General features: G+C 35.0%; 2 protein-coding genes across 2 annotated transcripts; one reads left to right on the top strand and one right to left on the bottom strand.

Moving 5' to 3' along the window:
• Nucleotides 1-136: 136 nt before the first annotated feature.
• On the bottom strand, nucleotides 137-744 carry LOC103872531 (protein ELF4-LIKE 4). Its single transcript, XM_033272574.1, has one exon. The coding sequence runs from the start codon at nucleotides 696-698 to the stop codon at nucleotides 354-356; it is 345 nt and encodes a 114-aa protein (XP_033128465.1). The 5' UTR covers nucleotides 699-744; the 3' UTR covers nucleotides 137-353.
• A 4,698-nt stretch (nucleotides 745-5,442) lies between these two features.
• Nucleotides 5,443-9,454, top strand: LOC103872529 (transcription initiation factor TFIID subunit 12b). Its single transcript, XM_009150945.3, has 10 exons — nucleotides 5,443-5,850; nucleotides 5,920-6,839; nucleotides 7,084-7,299; nucleotides 7,591-8,160; nucleotides 8,264-8,338; nucleotides 8,454-8,532; nucleotides 8,620-8,681; nucleotides 8,758-8,793; nucleotides 8,884-9,107; nucleotides 9,200-9,454. Exons 2-9 carry the CDS (start codon nucleotides 6,117-6,119, stop codon nucleotides 9,064-9,066), a joined length of 1,944 nt encoding a protein of 647 aa, XP_009149193.1. The 5' UTR covers nucleotides 5,443-5,850; nucleotides 5,920-6,116; the 3' UTR covers nucleotides 9,067-9,107; nucleotides 9,200-9,454.
• The last annotated feature ends 11,769 nt before the right edge of the window (nucleotides 9,455-21,223 follow it).

Here is a 21,223-nt window from a genome sequence, read left to right as displayed (position 1 = left end):
TTAAATATCTGCCCGGGAAAGATCCGAAACTACGTTCCGTCCCGGACTTCTAGATTTGGATTACGTGCCGTCTTAGAGTTCAAATAGCTGCAACAAAGTAAATTTCACATGGGGTTTGAATCTACAATGGTAACAATGGAGAAACCAAATCATAAACTGAAATGTGTGAACTTTACAACAAGTTTCTTCAAAGTAAAACAAACAAACAAACAATTAATCTGAAAATGAAAATCATCTTGGTGAAACGTATGTAGCTATCATTTTCCAACAGTGAGATATTGCAGTAGTAAAACTCTCTTTCTGACTCTTTGAATTTTAATCAGCTTCGGGTGGTGGCTCTCGGTTTATATATACTAACCGGATCTAAACCTCTTCTGGTTAACTTTGCCATCAGATTTCAAGGTTCCACTAGATTCACCTTCTGATGAAGCATCCATCGATCTTGCAAAAGAATGAGAGAGGTCGCCGTAAAGGCTAGCCACTCTTCTGATATTGTTGTTGAGCTCTTTGATCAGACCGACGTTTCGACCCAAGTTATCAGGCTGTTTGGACTCGTGGTTCTGATTGATCTCGTTGATCAGCAGCCGGTTCTGATCTAAAATGTCTTGAACATCCACAAAGCTCTTCTGGAAACTCTGCAGCAGTTTGCCATCCATGTTGTGTCTCTCACCAAACCCTGAGAACACATCTCCTTCCATCTTTAGGCTCCTCCTCCACCAAGCTCAGAATCTTGTCCTTTGGTTCCTGTAAAAATGCAAAGAAACAAACAAAAGCTAAGAAAGGGACTCGGTTTACAAGAAAGATGACGTTGACCACTCCAAATACAGAGTGCGTTGACCTGATCTTATATTTGATTTCAGAGCTCTAATCTCACATAAAGATTCCATTATTAGTACATATATACTTTAATTCCAATCTCAAACCCCTCAATTTAAGACAAGATCCCAAGCAAGATCAAGGTGGAAAAGGTCATGAATTTTGTAAAGTGGAGGAAAAAAACACAAGCTTTTATTCTGATGAGACAAGGGGGAAAGAGATCTATATAAAGAAGCTGTTCCAGAAATAGCCATAAACTTAATAATTCAAAATACCAAGCAAAAAACATATCTCTAAACAAGAAAAAAATTGAAAAGAGTTTCGATCTACAGTTGTCTTACCTTGAGAACCAGAAAAAGAGAGCTCCGATGAGAGAAAGCAGTTGGAGAACGAGAATATTATTTTCTCTGGAGATTGATTATTTTTAGCTATAATTTATAGTGACAACAATTATTGAATACTGTGTATAGGATAAAAATTAGTAATAAAAGAATACACTTGTTTTCTTCTGTAGGCAAACAGTTTTTTTTTAGACAGATATTTAAAGCGTGACTTTGATGATTCCTTTAAAAGAAAAAAAAATGTTTATCTTTATAGCTTGTACTTACTCTGAATCTCATTTTTGGCAGAGATACGGAGGTGAAAGAAGCCTCACAATCTGGATCGAGTCTTTCCGACCCGAAAACAAAAACAAAACCCGACCCGTGAAAGATTCGTGCTGTGTTGTTTGCATCAAGTTCGGTTGAACAACATGCCGTTGAAAGGGAAAAAATAAAACGGCAGGTTGTTAAGCGGTGGCAAATGCGTCAACAACATGGACTATTGGCGTAAGGGCACTATCGTCATATCATTCTTCCAATCCATCCCCAAAGGGTAAGGATAAATACCTCGTAACTAGGTAGTAACCCGCGTTTTACGCGGGATAAGATATTTATATCATTATTAAAATTATATATTATGATTATGTATAACATAAAGTATACCTTAAACGAAGTTTAAGCAAAACTAAAGGTATGATTCATTTAATTATGACGTTATCGACTCTGTGATTCGTGATTATATATATGTGTGTTCACCGGAGTGTATGACTCGTTTTGATGTTGATCAACTTCCAAAAGATTATCCCTAATTTTATAAGCAAAACCATAATTGTGTCAAATAAATAAAGTATAGCTCTCGAAATTCAAAAAAACGTAATTAAAGCATAAAAGCAATTGAATGTTACTCTACCCTCTAAAACACATAATTAATTTTCAATAAAAACACCCAAAATAAATAAAAATTTCATAAGATAATAAATTAAAGTCTTCGACTCTCTTGAAGTCGAATTAAAATGCGAGGAATGGAATCCTGAAAGTAAAAACAAAAAAAAATTAACCTCAATACTATTAAAATATACTAATTATGTTAACTACTGCTATTATAATATTTTTAAATCATTTTACACTCACATTGATTTGTAGTACTTTATTATCTCAAGATCAAATCAAATATCCGAACAGCCTTCAACAGTTGTTAGATATCCGAAGCGGCCTATAAAACTCAACAATTCAGTTCTGATCATAAACTAAAAAACATTTCTAGCAGGATTACAAAATTTCATAAAAATAAAATTTATCATTATCTCTCTCAATTCGCCATAGCTTTAGTACACAAATTAAAACATTTGCATTTGAAGCAATCATGTATTGATATAACTTCTCAGCTACAGATCCATAAGCAACAAAATTTGAGTTAAACTGCAAAATTTAATGCTTTATCTTAGATGAACTGAAGTGTTGTAAACATAAAAGATGAAAATACAGAGCACATACTCAGTATCTATCATGGAGAACCAAACTTGAATTTGATTGTTGCCAAAAATCTGGTTGGCTTACTATACTACTAAAGCTACCATATTTTGATATATTTTACTTGGGATGCAAATTTTGCAATAAATTGAATGTGCCTGTGAATATAGAAACACTATATATATTATACCTTATGTAATTCTTAAAATATTTAGGCTTTCTATATTTTTCTATATTGTTTTGGCCGTTTGAGAAAAATGTTATTATAGATAATGTAATATTCCAATAATTGAATACATAAATTATATACCCTACGATCTTTGGAGACAGGCAATTAACCTTTCGGTTGTATGCTAAATATATCAGTGAGATTTATACTAAATGCATATCTTATTTTACTTGCATGAAAATGGGGCACTTATTATGTAATGCACAAAAGGACTTCCTTGTGAGAAAAAATAAGGATATTAATGTGACTAAAAGGCAATATATAAATTCGACCATAAATATAAGTGACGAAGAATAAACAGTATATATATATATATATATCATATACACCGAAATGATATATGAAATTTAATTTATTTTACTTATATTTTGTTTTTATGATTATATTTCTAGGAAATACGAATACAACCATGAGAGGATATAGGACAAAAGGAAACAATACCAAGTAAAAATCTGAAAAGCATAATAGTCCGGTTAAGCCAACATGGATAAGGTTAGTACCGAACCAAATTTTGCAAGCAAATATAACAAAATATTAATTTTTTTTCTATGAAAAATTGTCTACTTAAAAACATGCGTATAAAGAGCTCCTTTCGGTTGAAATTACAGATTTATAATAGTATAAATGGTGTACATAGCAGCTTCATGACTACATATAACCTTGATAGACTTGAATGGATCATCATAGTACACATGAAAGGTCTTGCGCATAAACTACAGTTGATCTGCCTGCAAATTGTCTGTGCCTTACTTGTCCCTGCAATTATTTTTAGTAAATTGTTTGCTAGCTTGAAAACAGTGTCGTTTCAAATATAAAAGAAATAAATCGTCATACTTTTCACGCTAAAACACTTGTTCTTGGACAAAGTTGCCGAATCTCCTCTGTTAATTAAACATAAAATATCGTAAGCAACATAGTCAATATATCTAAAAATTGAAGACTTCTCCTACGCAAGATAAAATATCAAGATATGTTACCTCTTCGAGAAGCAACATAATAGCTTCTTTCTTTCTCGATCAATTAAAGTGTTCTGCTCATATCTCTTGGCATCACGTAAGCGTGAACTTCTTAAATTACACATGAGACTTGCTGGTGATTTTTTTATGTAAGTTTCTTCTCCTCTTCAGTGTAATCTAATGCAGAGCTCTCATAAATCCGAAAATAAATAATATGTTCTTAATAACAAAAAATAAATAAAAGAGAGGAAAGGAACAAAAACAAAGCTCACATCCTCTTTGTTTTGCTTCGCTGCTGTGTGCTTCATCAATATTTTTTTTTCCAAAAAAAAAGAACGTGTGCTCTCCACTACCACCTTTGTTTTCTTTATCTCTGTCTTCTTTTTTTTTTTTTTTTTTTTTCTTGTTCAAATCCAAGCTCTGTGATTTTTTGGTGGGTCTTCGTCAAAGTTGTCTTCTTTACGTTCCTGATCTTTTAAAAAAAGGACGCCTGAATTAAATAATAATCAAAGACAGCATTCTCCAGTTACACCTACATACAAAAAAAATTCCAAACTCTCTTGTTCTATCAGTTCAACAAAATTTTATAAAATTAGAACTTAACCAAAAAGTTAGTTTTGTTCACGTATGAAAAGGAATATGCGGTTATATCATGAAAACTAACCCGCCTCCGATGCACAAATAGAGAAAGTAATATCCTAACAAAAATTTATAATGCAGAGCTCTCATGGCTCGGGAAGACTACTACACTAACCATCGAAACGTTTTACAGTGAACACCTTTCGTCAAAACAGAGATTACCTCTTCGAGCAACAACAAAACCGAGTTGTATCTCTACTCGAAAATGATCGAGGAAGAAGGAAGCTCAAGTACTCATCAAGCAGCAACACCTCTCGCCTCTATGATTATATTTAGCATGAAGGTGAAGGTGATAACGTCGAAAAGAAACTCAAGTACTCGAAGCTGGAAGTTTATAACGTAAAAACGTCGTCGAGAAAAGTGTCAAAGATATCGTAGTTCTTTTAAAGGAAAGTAATTGTTTACATTAAATCCATATTTTTGTGAAAAACGTTCTCTGCGTGACACGTAAGCGTTTTGCTAAATAAAAGCTTCTCATGAAGCTACGTCAGACACCTTCTCAATACACCTTTAAGGAAACTCTTAAAAATGCTTCTCTTTTAATATATAGGGGATTGTTTTGTCCTTCGCAGTTCCTCGATATCGATCCCGTCATCAAGACCTCAAATTTTATCTCTCTCTCGATCGTCCTCTTATCCCGCCTGCGTCGATTACTGATATAAAATACTCCAAGTAAGCATCAGGCAAAATGGCTTACGCTTTTGCATGTGTTAACTCTACTTTCTTTAGTGTTGTTCTAACCTCTAGTACTTGTTCATTTACAGGCCATGTAACTTCTGATTGCGTTGTAGATGTACTTCGAACATTTGGGATAAGCTTTGAAGGTTTTTATTATCATGTACAAAACGTTTTTTGCATTAATTAAGAAAGTGCTTGGTGAGTTAGTTTACTTCCATAATTGTTCCATAGACTGCGAAATCATATCTTTCATCACTTTACATCCTTTTCAACAAGGAACTATTCTTAATAAGACGCTGTCTTAACTTCAGTTCAGGTAACTGCCTTTGATCACTCTGATCTCGCTTTGTCCATTACGTCTCCCGATCAAATATTTGGAGGAGAGTAAAACTTCCGACAAAAATCTTCAACGCTTACCAGCAGTAAATTACATCAAGAGAGCCTTAATTAGAAGAACATAGGTCAAACGATGTCTCTAGCATCTGCATCACCTCACGTCGTTGCGAACAACAAAGACAAAGGTTACAATGCTTAACCTCACTGAAATGGCTCAAACAAAGCGGTTTGCACGCACGAAGCATCCATCAAAGCTCTCTCTGTTACCCTTGGAAAGTGTCTAGAAGATGAAACAAATGAATCGGCTTCTGAGAAGTCACCATTGCCTATATATATATCCCATCATTTTAGTTGTGGCAGGAGGAGATCATAAATCTAATGGACGTTACGCACACTAAATCCTCAGGTAATCAATCTACAACTTAAAAGCTCTTCGTTTCGTGTCTTGTCCATAATACTGACGTGTACGGTTCAGATACACTCTCTGGGGAACCTCCCGTGTTAAATCAGCTGACGTGTACGGTTCAGATTACTTCTCTTCTTTCTCCCCACTGGGATTAAACAAACAAAGAAAAAAAAAAGAAAGAGGATATTTTCTCGGGAAAATTTTCCGATTCATGAGAGAAAAATCGACAAAAACCCTTCAATCAAAAACACACACCTGAGTTTCTAATGGCGGAAGCTATTCCTTCATCGTCTTTGTCACCCAAGTCTCTCCAATCTCCTAATCCAATGGAACCTTCCCCTGCATCCTCCGCACCTCCACCTTCCTCATCGCAACAACAACAACAACACATGACACCTCCGATCTCTAATTCCGCAGCTTCTCCGGCGATGGCGGCTGTAACGAACACCGAAGGTGCAATCCAGAACAACATCAGCAATCCGCAACCGAACCCGGCCGCTGGAGCTCAGATCCCGTCGCCTTCTCCGTTGGATCAGCAGGCCCAGACTCAGCAACAACAACTCGGTGGTCAGACTCAGCAAATTATGCAGCAAATCTCCTCCTCCTCGATTCCGCAGCTATCTCAGCAACAGCAGCAGCAGATTCTTCAGCAACAGCAGCAGCATATGAGTCCTCAGCAGCAGATTCCGATGTCGAATTACCATATAGCTCAGTCTCTCCAGCGATCTCCTTCCGTCTCTCGCCTTAATCAAATTCAGCAGCAGCAGCAGCAGGGTCAGTACGGTAACGTTTTGAGGCAGCAGGCTGGGATGTACGGGACGATGAACTTTGGCGGGTCGGGTTCAGTTCAGCAGCAGAATCAGCAGATGGGTAACCCGAATTTGTCGAGGGCGGGTTTGGTTGGTCAAAGTGGTCACTTGCCTATGCTTAACGGTGCTGCTGGAGCAGCTGCTCAGATGAATATTCAGTCCCAGTTATTGGCAGCTTCGGTATTGCATTCTTACTTTAGTATGCTTCCCTTTGTTGATTAAGTTGAGACATGATGTAAATTAGGTTTCTTTTTCTGGTTCCTGTAGTAAGCATTGAGAACGAGCGTGTCAGACTGTTGATTTTTATGTATTTGCATTCGATTTTGAATTGAATCTTCTCTATGCAACAAGAGTGTTGACATCTTGTTGTGGTGAAACAAAAGTTACTTTCTTTATTCTGAGACAAATGAGCTTTCCTTTGTAGCCGAGGCAGAAACCTGGGATGGTTCAAGGTACGCAGTTTCATCCAGGAAGTTCTGGACAACAGTTACAGGGGATTCAAGGAATGGGAATGATGAATTCACTTAATTTGAGCTCGCAAATGAGAGGTAATCCTGCTCTCTATGCTCAGCAGCAGCGGATCAACCCTGCGCAGATGAGGCAGCAATTGTCACAGCAAAACGCTCTTACTTCCCCTCAGGTATGAAGTTACAAAAAAGAAGTCTTATTAGCTTCCTGAATTGGCCAATTATAGTTAACTTCTCTCAAATTGTCAACTACTTGCTACCTTATGGCTGATAGATACACTGTCTGTTAATGGCTACTAAATATACCTGCATGACGCTAGAATGATTCTTGAATTTGGCATGTTTTTACTAGGTATTGTAAAACCTGACTTGTATGTTTATAAATGAAGGAGTGTATTTATGATCCGTTGAATTCAGTTTTGAAGTAAAAAGAAAGAGTTGCCTGATTGCAATCCACTATTTAGGTCCAGAACCTGCAGAGAACACCTTCTTCCCTCGCATTCATGAATTCTCAGCTACCGGGTTTGGCCCAAAATGGACAAGCTGGCATGATGGCGCAGCAGCAATGGCTGAAGCAGATGTCGGGAATAACCAGTCCCAATTCACAATCATTCCGGCTCCAACAGAGTCAAAGACAGCAGGCTCTACTCTTACAGCAGCAAATGCCCTCTGCTCAGTTACACCAAAATTCCATGTCCTTGAATCAGCAGCAAATACAGATGCTACATCAACAGCAGCAGCAGCAACAATCACAAATGGGCCAGGCTCAGATGAGCCAATCCCATCAACAACAGCAGATGCAGCAACCCCAACAGCAGATGCAGATGCAGCAGCAGCAGCAAATGTCAGTAAATCAACAACAGCCATCTCCAAGGATGACGAGTCATGCAGCGCAGAAATCTGTTAGTTTAACAGGTTCGCAACCAGATGTGACACAGTCCGGTACAACAACACCAGGTGGTAGTTCCAGCCAAGGAACAGAAGCAACAAATCAACTGCTTGGCAAAAGAAAGATACAGGATCTGGTTTCGCAGGTGATTATCCTACTAGGCTTGTCTTTTTATCTTCTTCTTTCTTCTTCTTCGTCGTTTATATATGAAGAAAATAAAATCTCATCAAGTTGTATATGATTTTCAGGTGGATGCGCATGCTAAATTGGATCCTGATGTTGAAGACCTCCTTCTGGAGGTAGCGGATGACTTCATTGATTCGGTAAGAAGCTAATGTCAATTATTAGTTATTGACTACCTCTAGTTTTTTTTTTTCACTTTCCATATTCATGGAAAACTATCTCTAGCCTATCTAATTGTATAATAATTGATTGCAGGTGACTTCCTTTGCATGTAGTTTGGCTAAGCATCGTAAATCATCCATATTGGAACCGAAGGATATATTACTCCACCTAGGTTTGTACATCTTGAGCTGTGTTTCATGTGGTTGATTATTAGTAGCTTACTCATTTTCCTGTTCGCTCTGGGTTACAATATATGCAGAGAAAAACTTGAACTTGACAATTCCTGGATTCTCAAGTGAGGATAAACACCAAACAAAAAACGTAAGTGATTTTCATTATAAAACTCTCCAAGAATATAGTATTTGTGAACGTGCTGATTCCAAGATACTGATTGCAGGCACCAACAGATCTCCACAAGAAGCGACTTGCAATGGTAAGCTAAAACATATCATTCACATCTTTCTGTGTAGAGTCAAATTTATAGAGCTCTCAAGTTTCTTTTTGTTTTTGTTTTTGGGGTCAGGTGCGTGCTTTGATGGAATCCTCAAAATCGGAGACGAATGCAAGCAATTCTAAAGAAACTAATAGACAAATGATGGTTAACCCAAATGGTCAAAACCATCTCTTAAGACCATCGCCAAGTTCAGAGCAATTGGTTTCGCAGACATCCGGTCCTCACATGTTACAACATATGACACGCTACTAAAGGACTTCAATACAAAAGCCGAAGCTACGTTAATCTTCTTGGTAAACAACCATAAATTTTACCATATTTTTGTTTAATAAATTAAGCTCAAGTTCATTATGGTGTGATAGTCCTTCAACTTTTGCTTTTCTAGGTTTCAAGAGTTTACACATCTATCTATACCAGACATTAAAGAGAGTGAAGGCACAAGGAGTCAAGTTAAACTGTATGTATTATATATATGAGTCTTCTAGGCAAACAAATAAAACAGTTATTTCTTCCCATAGTTTGATCTATTTAATAGTCACATACATTGTAATTGGTAATGATTTGCATTGAAGTTTTTGGGATCTATCCTTAGTGGTATCATTCACATTTTGGGAAGAGAGCAATTCATCATGATATATCATTCACATTTCAACCATATACATATCAGAATATATGCATAGACCCAAAGATCATTTGTGCTGTTTTTTCTTCACGCTTTATCCTTTATAATCAGGCCTAGCCCAAGTAAGTGGGTAAGTAAGATGGGCAACGGCCTGGTAGTTAATATGGTTATGGTTCTGATAAAAATGGTAAAGAATAATAGTATATCTAAAAGGGTAGAAAGGGAAATAAACAAAAACTTTCCAGAAATAGAAAACTTTACTGGTACGCTACCGAAACGTTACGAAAGAGAGGAAAAATGCCTCGTTTCTAACAATTTATCATGTGCTTCTCCTTTCTTCTTCTTCCTCTTGCATCTTTCTTCGTTTCTAGTGAATTTGTTATCTCGATATATTTTCTCTCTTTCCCTCACTCGCTAATTAATAAACTAAACCGTTTTCTGTAACTGATGACTATAATGACGAGTATGGTTTGGACCAATACAAATCGATTCATATGCCATCTTGGAAACATTTTAGTGTATAATCCAGTTAAACCTTAACTGGTATCATGTCTTGAACTGGAACAGTGAGAGGAAACCAACAAAAAACCAAACTTAAGAGTTTCTTTTTTTTTCATATCCGAACAAACGGTTTCAGTTTTTGGTTATTTATTTAACTAAGATGTATTTATAATATTTGATGTATTATATTTACCAAGTAAATAATTTTTTGGCATCTTAAACCATTTATTTATGACGAATATTCGATATCATATAAAAAGTAGAACAAACAGACGTAACTAGATAATTATAGACGATATATAAAAACAATGGTTATTAATGTAAAATATGAAAAATATTATATTATGACTTAATATGGCATAAAAGATTATAAATTAGTTATACATGTTTAAAGAAAATACAATGATTTTCAAACTTCTATGAAAAATTTAACATATAAAAAAGGGCGATGAATTAGTCATCAAATTGTAAATAATTTCATAATTTTATTAATAATAAATTATTTATAATCTCTGTTTTTTGTCAAGATATTTATTAAATGTCCATAACATTAATATGTTAAAAGGTCATATTATGAAAGTCCATGTTGTAACCATTTTTTCTGGGAAGTGTAACAAAAAAAATTACATTTAATTTAACTCTTCATTTTGTTTAAGTTCTGTATCGGTAAAAGATTAAAAAAAAATTCTCTATCTTTTTCAATGTTCAATTTGAAGCATATTATGCGAAAATCATACGCAAATATAGGCAATTGGTTGGAATCTCTATATCTTTATATTTTTACAAATTTTAAATTTATTGTTTCCTCTTCTGCAAGCAAATCAATTACCGAAGTAATAGATCAATTGGTTGTAATCAAATCTATTTTTATAATTAGTGTAATTATGATTATAGTTTCTATATTTAATAGGTACATTAAAGATACGACATTGAAGATATTCTGTTTTGATTAATAGAATATATTGGATTTTGAGTTTGTATTTATTGATTGGCTTTTTTTATAATATGATGTTTTATGTTCATTTAAATATGATGTATTTTTAGGTTTATTTAATGATATTAAGTTTAAATTTGATTAAGAAAAAATTCATTAATTTAACTGAAAAAGACAAGCACTAAAATATGTAGGTTTATTTAATGACATTAAGTTTAAATTTGATTAAGGAAAACTCATTAATTTAACTGGAAAAGACAAACATTAAAATATGTAGTTTAATTTAATTTTCAGTGGCATAGAATTGTAAATAAGTTAAAAAAAACTTAGGGGTATTTTTTAATGGGTACTTCTCTTTTAATAATATAGATATTAATTAATATCCATCCAAAAAATCTAACAAAATCTAACAATTAACATTATATATCGGATTTATTTAATAGTATATATCTACACTTTCCTAAATAGTTTATATATGCATGATTTTGACATTTGCCATATGATTTATACTTTATTATAAAAAATAATGTTTACTTCCGTATCAAGTTTATGTATCTTTCTTATTTACCTACAATATTTCTCTTCCATTCTTATAGGATATTTACAGAATATATTTTTTTTATAATGGAATATTTTAAAAATGTTAATCATATGAACATTGTAATATATTTAAAATTAATTTTAATGAGTAGAAATATACCACATTTAAATCCCTTGTAAATTTTATGAATAATTTTTAAACATAATCAATGAACACAATTGTAAAAATATTAGGCTATGCATGGGTTTTCGAGTATCCCTTCGTATATGGGTAAGATCCATTCGAATATCGGTTTTTCAGATTTTGAAAAAATCACATTCAGATATTATAAAAACCAAGTCGGATTCGAGTCGGTTTTTAGGATTTCCGGATCATTTTTTTGGTTACAAATATTATTATTGAACCTATAATAGGCTATTATAAATTTAAACACATAAGAAGTTAATAATTATTTTAAAAATTAAAAAGAAATAAATCCTGCGCGTTGAAAGTGGGGGTAAAAATCTAGTATATTTTAAATGATCAAGTTTCTCTAAAGACTAAAATTCACTAACCTAATGTGGAGTACAATATTCATATGATAAATGGTATAAATTTATGATGATATTTGATTACGTTTACGCAAATGCTATGCAATAATTATGATATATATTAAACTTATTCTAATGCACAGACATCCGGAAAATATTTGTTATTTAATACATATATCCAATTGAGGCATTACATAAACTTATATGTTACAATTTTTTTTAAATATTTACTTTCATTAATCAACCCGAAGATCGGGAATTCAAATGTCGATTACAAGGTTAAATCGAACAAAACGATTCTAATTCAAACATCTATTACAAATAATTTCTGATTAAGGCATTACAAATTTTTTTTATTACGTATAAGAATTTAATCAAATAAATCAACACTTATGGACCTATTAATCTTCTCATCGTTATATCAAAAGGTGTATATAACGACATTTAATACAAAAATAATTAAACGAACTATATAATATAATATGAACCAAATAATATATTATGAATCAAGTTGTGTATAATGTATAACAACATTATGTGGACAAAAATATTCATATAATTGTATATAGTTACAGATCAAGAAATATATAGGTCTCTCATAACATTACAAATATCAACATTTCAGTAAAATTATTTGTATATAAATTAGCTTTAAAAACCATTAATTCCAAATATTACATCAATCTTCTTAAAATGTATGTGGACGAAAACCTTCGTATAATTGTATATAGTTACAGATCAAGAAATATTTAAGTCTATCATAACATCACGGATATCAACATTTATAAATTAGCTCTAAAAACCGAATAATTTGTTTTCCATTTAAGAATGTAGTTTACGTTTTAATATTGAGAAAAAGATTTCAAACTACTGCCACAATAACATTGCATATTAAAAATGGCATAGTTTACATTCTAAAACCCATTAATAGACAAATAATATATATAGGGAATAGTAAAATGTACAATATGTAAGATCCATGGTATATTTTAGTGAAAGGTGACTTTTTAATTTAGAGCATATCCAAAAAGACTCTCTGTTATAGAGTTTTGCAAACTCTATATTTGAAGTTTCAAGATATTCTTCTCCAAAAGGAAAATTTCAAATTTAACTTCAAAACTATTTGTAATTTACATTATGCTCTTTATATTTGTCATAATTAATATAAATCCATAAAACTTTTGTAGATAACTAGCACATATATAAAAATATTATAGTAATATTAATTAATAAAATCTTACATTAAAATATAAAATTATAAATAGAAATACATAATTAAATATTAAACTACAAGAAAAATACCACATTATTACATAAAATTATTTTATTAATGCTCCATTTTCGGTTATACAAAATTTGTTTGGACAATATTTTAGAAGTTCCGGAGAAAATTTACTAGACTATTAGTGTAGATGTAATATTTAAATTTGTATAACAATTATGTCTTCATGTATATATCTTCTTTAGAAAAATTATTAAGCTTCTTTTGATATATTTTTTTTGTCTAAATCTAGTTTTAAAATATTATAAATCTTTATTTTGATGTTTTAAAAAAACTTTGATATGTAAAATTTTAATTTATAAAAATAAATTTGAAATATTTAAAATATACAGAAGTTTTAAAGATTAAAACCATGAATGAAAAAATACTTAAGAATCATAAATGTAATGTATAATTAATTATAAGGACCAAAATGCAAATAAAAAGATGAAACTTCAAATTTAGAGTTTTGAGTAGTGAAACTTCATATTTGAAGTTTCACTTCTTAAAACTCTAAATTTGAAGTTTTGAAGTTCTTTTTTTGAGAGCCAAAAACTCTATATTTGAAGTTATAGAGTTTCTTTTGGAGATGCTCTTAGAGATATGAGAAGATATATTAAACTGACACAATGGCATAATAGTAATTTTGTGAATAATTTACATATTTAGAATGTGGTTGTATATCATTAATGGCGATAGGAGGTGAAAAATATTGTTACTCTCAATTCAGCTTATAATTTGCCAGACAACTACATAGAAATAGATTTCATCATTATTACGCTAGGTACTGTTTAGTTAAAGGTAAATATACTATTTTGTTCTCTCAAAGAAATAACAAGTAACGCTGACTTTAATTTTTGCTTTATTATTTTTGTTTTCTTTATATTATGTTTTACTCTCAATTATTCTAATAATTTTACTCTCATTTTCTTCATTTAATTTACTCATTGTTACTCTGATAAATCTCATATCCTAAATGTTAGTTCACTACAAGAAAACACAAGTTTTGTGAGTGCAGTTTTCCTCGTTACTTCGTCGTAAAAGCAGTGTTACGAGGAATTAGCGAGGAAACCCGTTTCGTCGTTATACGTTTGTCGTAACGCATATATCCTCGTTAATTCGTCGTAAGATAGCGAGGAAATAATTTCGACGTAAAAGCGAAGGAGGATATTTCGTCGTAAAGACCACGTAAAGATTCCACGTAAGGACGTCGCTAAGTTTCCTCGTAAATACCACGAAAAACTTTTCTCGTAAAACCACGTAAATAAATACTCGTAAAATAAACGTAAATACCTTGACAGCTTTCCACGTAAAGAAAACGTAAAAACCTTGATAGATTTCCACGTTATTTCCTTGTAAAAGTTTCCTCGTAAAAACCACGTTAAGCTTCCACGTAAAGAAGCCGCAAAATTAGCTACGAATTTACTTCGTTTCATTATTTTATAGAAATATAAAAAATTATAATTATAAATAAAATTTAAATTATTTAAATTATTAATAAAATTAAAATTCTAAAAAAATCAAAACCAAAATATTTTATATATAAATAAGTTTTGAATTCATAATACAAGAAACGAAATTAAAAAGAACTAAGGGTGGTCGTTAATCGCCTGGTAGAATTCATCACTCCTCGCCTGAACATCCGCCTCGGCATGTGAGTTGTCGGTCGGTGACTCGCCTGGGATAGGATTTTGTTGTCGCACGGTCCTCAACAAAGTCTCCCATTCCGGATTTGTGGCCGCTACAACGTCCAAGAAGCCCTCGAGTCCACCCATACGAGATCGCAGCTGAGTAGACTCTCTACGCAGCTCTTCGGACTCCCTACGCAGCTGAGAGACTTCATCATCCCGTCGCTGAACATAAGACGATGTCGCTCTCGGAACATCGTTGACGGAACCAATCCCCAACGTCCGTCCCTTTTTTTTAGGGACAACCTTAAAAACAAAAAATAAATTTTGTTAGTAAAAATTTAAAGTTAAATTAAATGAATATTTAAGAAAATTAAAATTTTAGAAAATTTACCTCCTCGTAAAGCTTATCCACTTCAGGTGTGGATAAGGTGACGGGTAATCCATCGGTGGACTGTTGGGTCAGCTGGGTCTGGCGTTCTTCAACCCGAGCAGCCAAATCGTTGTAGATTTGCTCGGATTTGCCATCTATAAATCGGCCCGCCTTGTTCTTGTGGGTCCTCTCGTAAAGTTGCATGGCCTAAAAAACATTTAAGAAAGTTGTTAGAATATATATAAAAATATACTAAAAATTTAATATAATTAAAATTTTAATTACCATTTCCAAACGGACACCGGCGTGGGGTTTTTGGCCCGTAGTGTGAAGCATCGGCCCGTTCCCGTGCTCATCGACTGTGTTACGGGAGTTAGAGCAAGACTGGGCGATTCTAATGGAATCAGGAAGACGCCAATATCGGATGAGGCCATCCCAGACATCCGTGGTGAGCTCAGCGGATTTGCCACGCTCATACCCCTTCACGATCCAGTCACCCTTCCAGTTGGAGACCGTGTCCAACAAGCGTACTTTTGCCTTCGCGACAAACTTCTTCCTTACCCTCTCAGTGATCCCCAAGGCCCAATTATATTTTTGCTGTTGGAAAAATTAATTTATAATTAGTTTTTCAGAAAAAAAAATATATATAAATAATGAAAAAATTTAAAGATATATATTTAATTAACAAAACTTACAGCGTAAAGTTTGAACCACGTCTTTCTGACGTAGTGGGGCGTCGTTTTCCAGTTCGGATGTGGCATGGAGAAGTAACCTTTTATCGTGTCGGTTACGTCCGATGCAAGACATCCGTCAATCCCCCACCTGAAAAATACAAATTTAAAATATAAATTATTTTTTTAAGTTATAAAAGAATTTAAAAAGAATAATAAAATAATGAAACATACCATAAAGTTCCGTCCGGTCGGTCGGGGTCGATGACTGGTAAACCTTCTCTGCCTGGCAGACGGAGAATGTCCTCTACGGTGTACTGCGAGTAAGGAGCACTCGGAGGCACCATCAAATCGGGATGAATCTCGGCGGGCATCGGAGGTGCCGGCATCGGAGAGGCACAGGAGGAGGAGCCATCTGGGGAGGCACGTGAGGAACCGATGGTGCACTAGAAGAAGGAGATCCAATGACTCTCTGAGTGTACTGAGTCTCGGGGACAGTCTCCTGACCCGAAGAACCGGGAGCTGAAGAAGACGACGGGTCTAAACGACTACCCGGCTCACCGAACATCTCTCTGTAATGGGCAGTAAGTCTACCTTTTCGAACCTGAGAAAAAAATTTAATTTTTTAAATTTTCGTGAACAATATACTTCCCAACATTATCCACCTAATCAACACTAAATAACATAAGATCCGTAAACCTATCTAAATTCCCTATACTAACCACCTAATCTATCCTAAACTAATCAAACTAGAGAGGAATTAGAGAGACTTACCATTGCTACGAATTAGGGAGGAAGTGGAGAGGAAGTGGAGAGGAAAGACAGAGCGAGCTCGCTCGGGATATATATAAGATTACTTGTCCTCGTAATTTCCTCGTAAACTTACGAGGAATTACAGAGGCCCGCGTTTTCATTTACGAGGAAATAGCGACGAAATACAAAGGCCCGCGTTTTCGTTAACGACGTTTTTACGACGAGTTAGGTTACGTGGAATTAACGAGTTAACCAGTTACGAGGAATTAGCGAGCCTATATTTTCTATAAATACCCACAACTTTCCTTCTCAAACCACACACAAACTCACAAAACACACCCTATCTCAAATCACACTCCTCACCAAAATACTTTTCAAATTAGAAATATTTGAAAAAAAAAGAAGAAAAGAAGATATTAGAATTTATGTGGGTGAGACTTAAGTCTCGCCACATATAATTCCAGTATCTTTCTTTTTTTTCTTTTTTACTAGTTTTTATATTATGAGGAAGTAGCTAGTCCCGCTTTTCACCAAATTAGAAATATTTGGAAAAAAAGAAAGAGGAGAAGATATTAGAATTTATGTGGGCGAGACTTAAGTATTATAATTGCTGGAAGTCTTGCCACATGTAAATCTGGTGTCTCTCTTCTTTTCCTTTTTTTTCTAGTTTTTAGTCTACGAGGTTTTTACGACGATTTTTGTTACGAGGTGTTTACGACGAAATCATCCTACGTGGAATTAAAGAGTGCCTCCTTCGTCTTTACTTTACGTGGTATTTACGTCTATTTACCTTACGAGGTCTTTACGACGATTCCGTCCTACGTGGAATTAACGGGTTTCGCTTTCTTTATTTTTTTTAGTTTCGTCGTTATTTCCACGTAAGCTAACGAGTTCTTTACGACGATTCTGTCCTACGTGGAATAAACGAGGATTACGTCGTACATTCGACGTCAACTTACGAGGAATTAACGAGTATTACGTTTAAATCCCTAAAATCCGAAACCCCAAACCCCAAAACCCCATATTCCTTATCTTCTACTTCATATATTCCAAACCCCATCTTTATTTCCATTCCAAACCACAATTCCCACATTTACTTATTTATAAAACAAACTCCCACAATTTCTTATTCATAAAACAAACTCCCACATTACCTTATTCATAAAACAAACTCTCACATTACCTTATTCATAAAACAAACTACACAAAATCAAATACATCAATCGGATACATCGACATTCTCGTCATCACTAGAAATATCATCATTTTCATTAAACTCGTCTTCTACAGCTTCGTCTGTGGCATCATCGGTAAGATCTTCGTATTCGTGATTATGCGGATCAATGAGAAGGATGTCATCAATTTCTTGTTCAGGTTCCTCGACTTCATTTATCTGTTCTTCTTGCAATGGTGGTTCTTCTCCACTGATGATTCGTCCTCGAGGTGTAACTTTGATCACTGCTAACCAATTTATACCTGAATCTCTCATCCGAGGGTATGGAAGGAAGCTAACTTGGTCTGCTTGTGAAGCTAAGATGAAAGGCTCGAATTTGTTGTACCGACGTCCACCGTTGACATCAACTACACCAAATTTGTTAGACCGAACACCTCTGTTGACGACGGGGTCGAACAATTCACATTTGAAGATGACGCATTTCAGCTTCAGTATCCCTGGAAATCCGACTTCAATAATCTCCGTCAAGATCCCGTAGAAATCTGTTTCCCCTTTCACACGTATTCCATAGTTACTGGTCGTCCGCTGTCTACCATACTCATATGTGTGAAAAGTGTAGCCTCGTGTGAAATACATCTGTGATGTGGTGACCTTTACAAGTGAAGATTGAATTACTTCGTGTAACCACTTAGGATAATCTGCATCGTCGTCATAATCAACCTGCAAAAATAAAGAGAACATTAAAATACAAATCATGTATGAAAAAATAGTTTGAGTTATAATACCTGATTCCGCAACCACTTAATGAAGTGCTGATCTTTCCTTTTGTCTACGTCACTTGTGGATATACCAGGAAATGTTTCTTCGACTTGAGAAACAAATAGGCTGTAAAATTAATCACATTTCATAGGAATGAATCTCTTGCAATTATATAATTAATTATATGTGTTTTGAAGTGTCCATATATGTTACCTTTCAAAATAACGCATCAATGGATCCTCGCAATTGAGTAGAATATAGGTGTGTGCACTATGAGCGTCTTGTTCACTCGACCACCAAACCTCTTTAGACTTCCCACCGAGTCGTCCAATCTGGCTAAAGATGTCTGGAACACCAGCAACTGCATATGTTGGCGCAACTCCACCATCATCATATCTTCTTGGAGCTCTTCTACGGGTACGTACTTTTGACGCAAAGTAGTACGATGTGAAGTAGAAACTTCTTCCGTCAAACTTCCAGCAATTATAGAACCTTCAACTTTGGCGAGGTTCTTTGCTTTTCCCTTCAAATATTTCATGGCTCGCTCATACTGATACATCCATCCGTAATGTACAGGTCCACGAAGCAATGCTTCATATGGGAGGTGGACAGCTAGATGCTCCATGACGTCAAAAAATCCAGGAGGAAATATCTTCTCCAAGTTGCACAATAAGATGGGAATGTTCTCCTGAAGCTGTTCCACAACTTCTTCTTTAAGAGTGCGTGTGCTCAGATCCCTGAAAAATGCTCCAATGCCTTTTATATTCCAAAAACAATTAAACACATTGTTAGTCGTATATTATTTTGCAAACTAGACCGTTATAAAATTATTGTGATATAAAACACTACGAACCTGCAAGTGCTTCATGTACGTTTGTTGGAAGTAGCTCCGCAAATGCAAAGGGCAGTAGTCGTTGCATAAGACATGACAATCATGACTCTTCATCCCAGAGAACTTTTGACCCTTTTCAACACATCTAGAGAGATTTGAAACATACCCATCGGGGAACTTCACTTCTGATGCCACCCAGTTGAACAACACCGACTTTTTTTCTGAAGACAGTCTGAATATCGGAACGGGAACTTGTCCATTGCTTTTAATATGTAACTCGCTTCTTGAGCAAATATCCGGCAAGTCCAACCTCGATTTTATGTTGTCTTTTGTCTTCCCTGGGACATTCAATATTGTATTCATGATGTTCTCAAAGAAATTCTTCTCTATATGCATCACATCGAGGTTGTGGCGCAGAAGAAGATCCTTCCAATATGGCAACTCCCAAAATATACTCTTCTTGTGCCAGTTGTGATGAACACCGTAAGAATCAGGCATATTACGAGGGACATGCCAATTACCACCCCAACGAACTGTTTCGTTAGCTCCGTAGTAGTCGATTTGTGCTTCAATTTGTTCTCCAGTTAGATATGGTGGAGGAGTGTCTCTCACAACCCTTTTGTGCCTAAACAAATTCTTGTTTCTTCGGTAAGGATGGCCAATGGGAAGAAATCGACGATGACAATCAAACCAACTTGTCTTCCTACCATTCTTCAGTTGAAACGCATCTGTCGTTCCATTACAATATGGACAAGCTAATCTCCCATGTGTAGTCCATCCAGACAACATCCCATATGCAGGAAAGTCACTTATGGTCCACAAAAGCATAGCTCGCATCGTAAAATTCGTCTTCGTTGAACAGTCGTACGTCCTCACCCCTGTTGACCACAAATCCTTCAACTCTTTTATCAGTGGTTGTAGGAAAACATCCAGGGACCTTTTTGGATGGTTCGGACCAGGTATCAATATCGTCAAGAATAGCAACTCCCGTTGCATGCACATCTCCGGTGGCAGGTTGTATGGCGTAAGAAAGACTGGCCACAATGAATATTGTCTCCCTGACATTCCGAACGGACTAAATCCATCTGTGCATAATCCGAGATACACATTCCGGCTATTGCTAGCAAAATCCGGATGTACTTTGTTGAAATGTTTCCAGGCTCTTGCATCTGATGGATGAGTCATCTCACCATCCGTCTGAGTATGCTCGGCATGCCATCTCATCTTTGCAGCAGTCTGCTCTGATTGATACAATCTTTTCAATCTGTCTGTAATTGGTAGGTACCACATCCTTTGGTACGGTACCCTATTACGTCCCCGTCCTTGCGGCTTGAATCGTGGCTTCTTGCAGAATCGACATACTTCTAGCTTCTCATCATCTCCCCAATAGATCATGCAGTTGTCGATGCAGACATCTATCATCTCCGAAGGCAACCCAAGACTATAAACTAATTTCTGAATCTCATAATAAGAATCAGCAGACACATTGTCTTCCGGCAAATACTCTTTAAACAAGTCCGCCCATTCGTTCATGCAACTTTCAGGTAGATTGTGATCAGTTTTAATATTCATCATTCTAGCAGCCAACGACAATTTAGAGAGACCTTCTCTACAACCACTGTAAAGTGGTTGATTCGCCGCGTTTAACATTCCGTAAAACTTTTTTGCATCTATATTAGGTTCTTCATCTTCATCATGAGCTACGAATGCATCAGCTACCATATCATGAACCCTATCATAATCTACCATCTCCTCCTGATGGTAACTATGTTCATTATGCAAATGATGATTAACCGGTTCTTCCTGAAAATTGCTATTACTACTACTAGC

The sequence above is a fragment of the Brassica rapa genome, chromosome A06 (assembly GCF_000309985.2).
Source record: "Brassica rapa cultivar Chiifu-401-42 chromosome A06, CAAS_Brap_v3.01, whole genome shotgun sequence".
Lineage (NCBI taxonomy): Eukaryota > Viridiplantae > Streptophyta > Magnoliopsida > Brassicales > Brassicaceae > Brassica > Brassica rapa.
Note: the sequence above shows the minus strand (reverse complement) of the source record. Positions and strands in the feature narration are given on the sequence as shown.

Bases quoted from the DNA above. Each gene is read 5' to 3' on its own strand.
- LOC103872529 (XM_009150945.3), top strand. From the start codon at position 6,117: ATGGCGGAAGCTATTCCTTCATCGTCTTTGTCACCCAAGTCTCTCCAA. The intron at 6,840-7,083 runs GTATTGCATTCT...TTTCCTTTGTAG, and splicing joins CCCAGTTATTGGCAGCTTCG to CCGAGGCAGAAACCTGGGAT. The intron at 8,794-8,883 runs GTAAGCTAAAAC...TTTTGGGGTCAG, and splicing joins ACAAGAAGCGACTTGCAATG to GTGCGTGCTTTGATGGAATC.
- LOC103872531 (XM_033272574.1), bottom strand. From the start codon at position 698: ATGGAAGGAGATGTGTTCTCAGGGTTTGGTGAGAGACACAACATGGAT.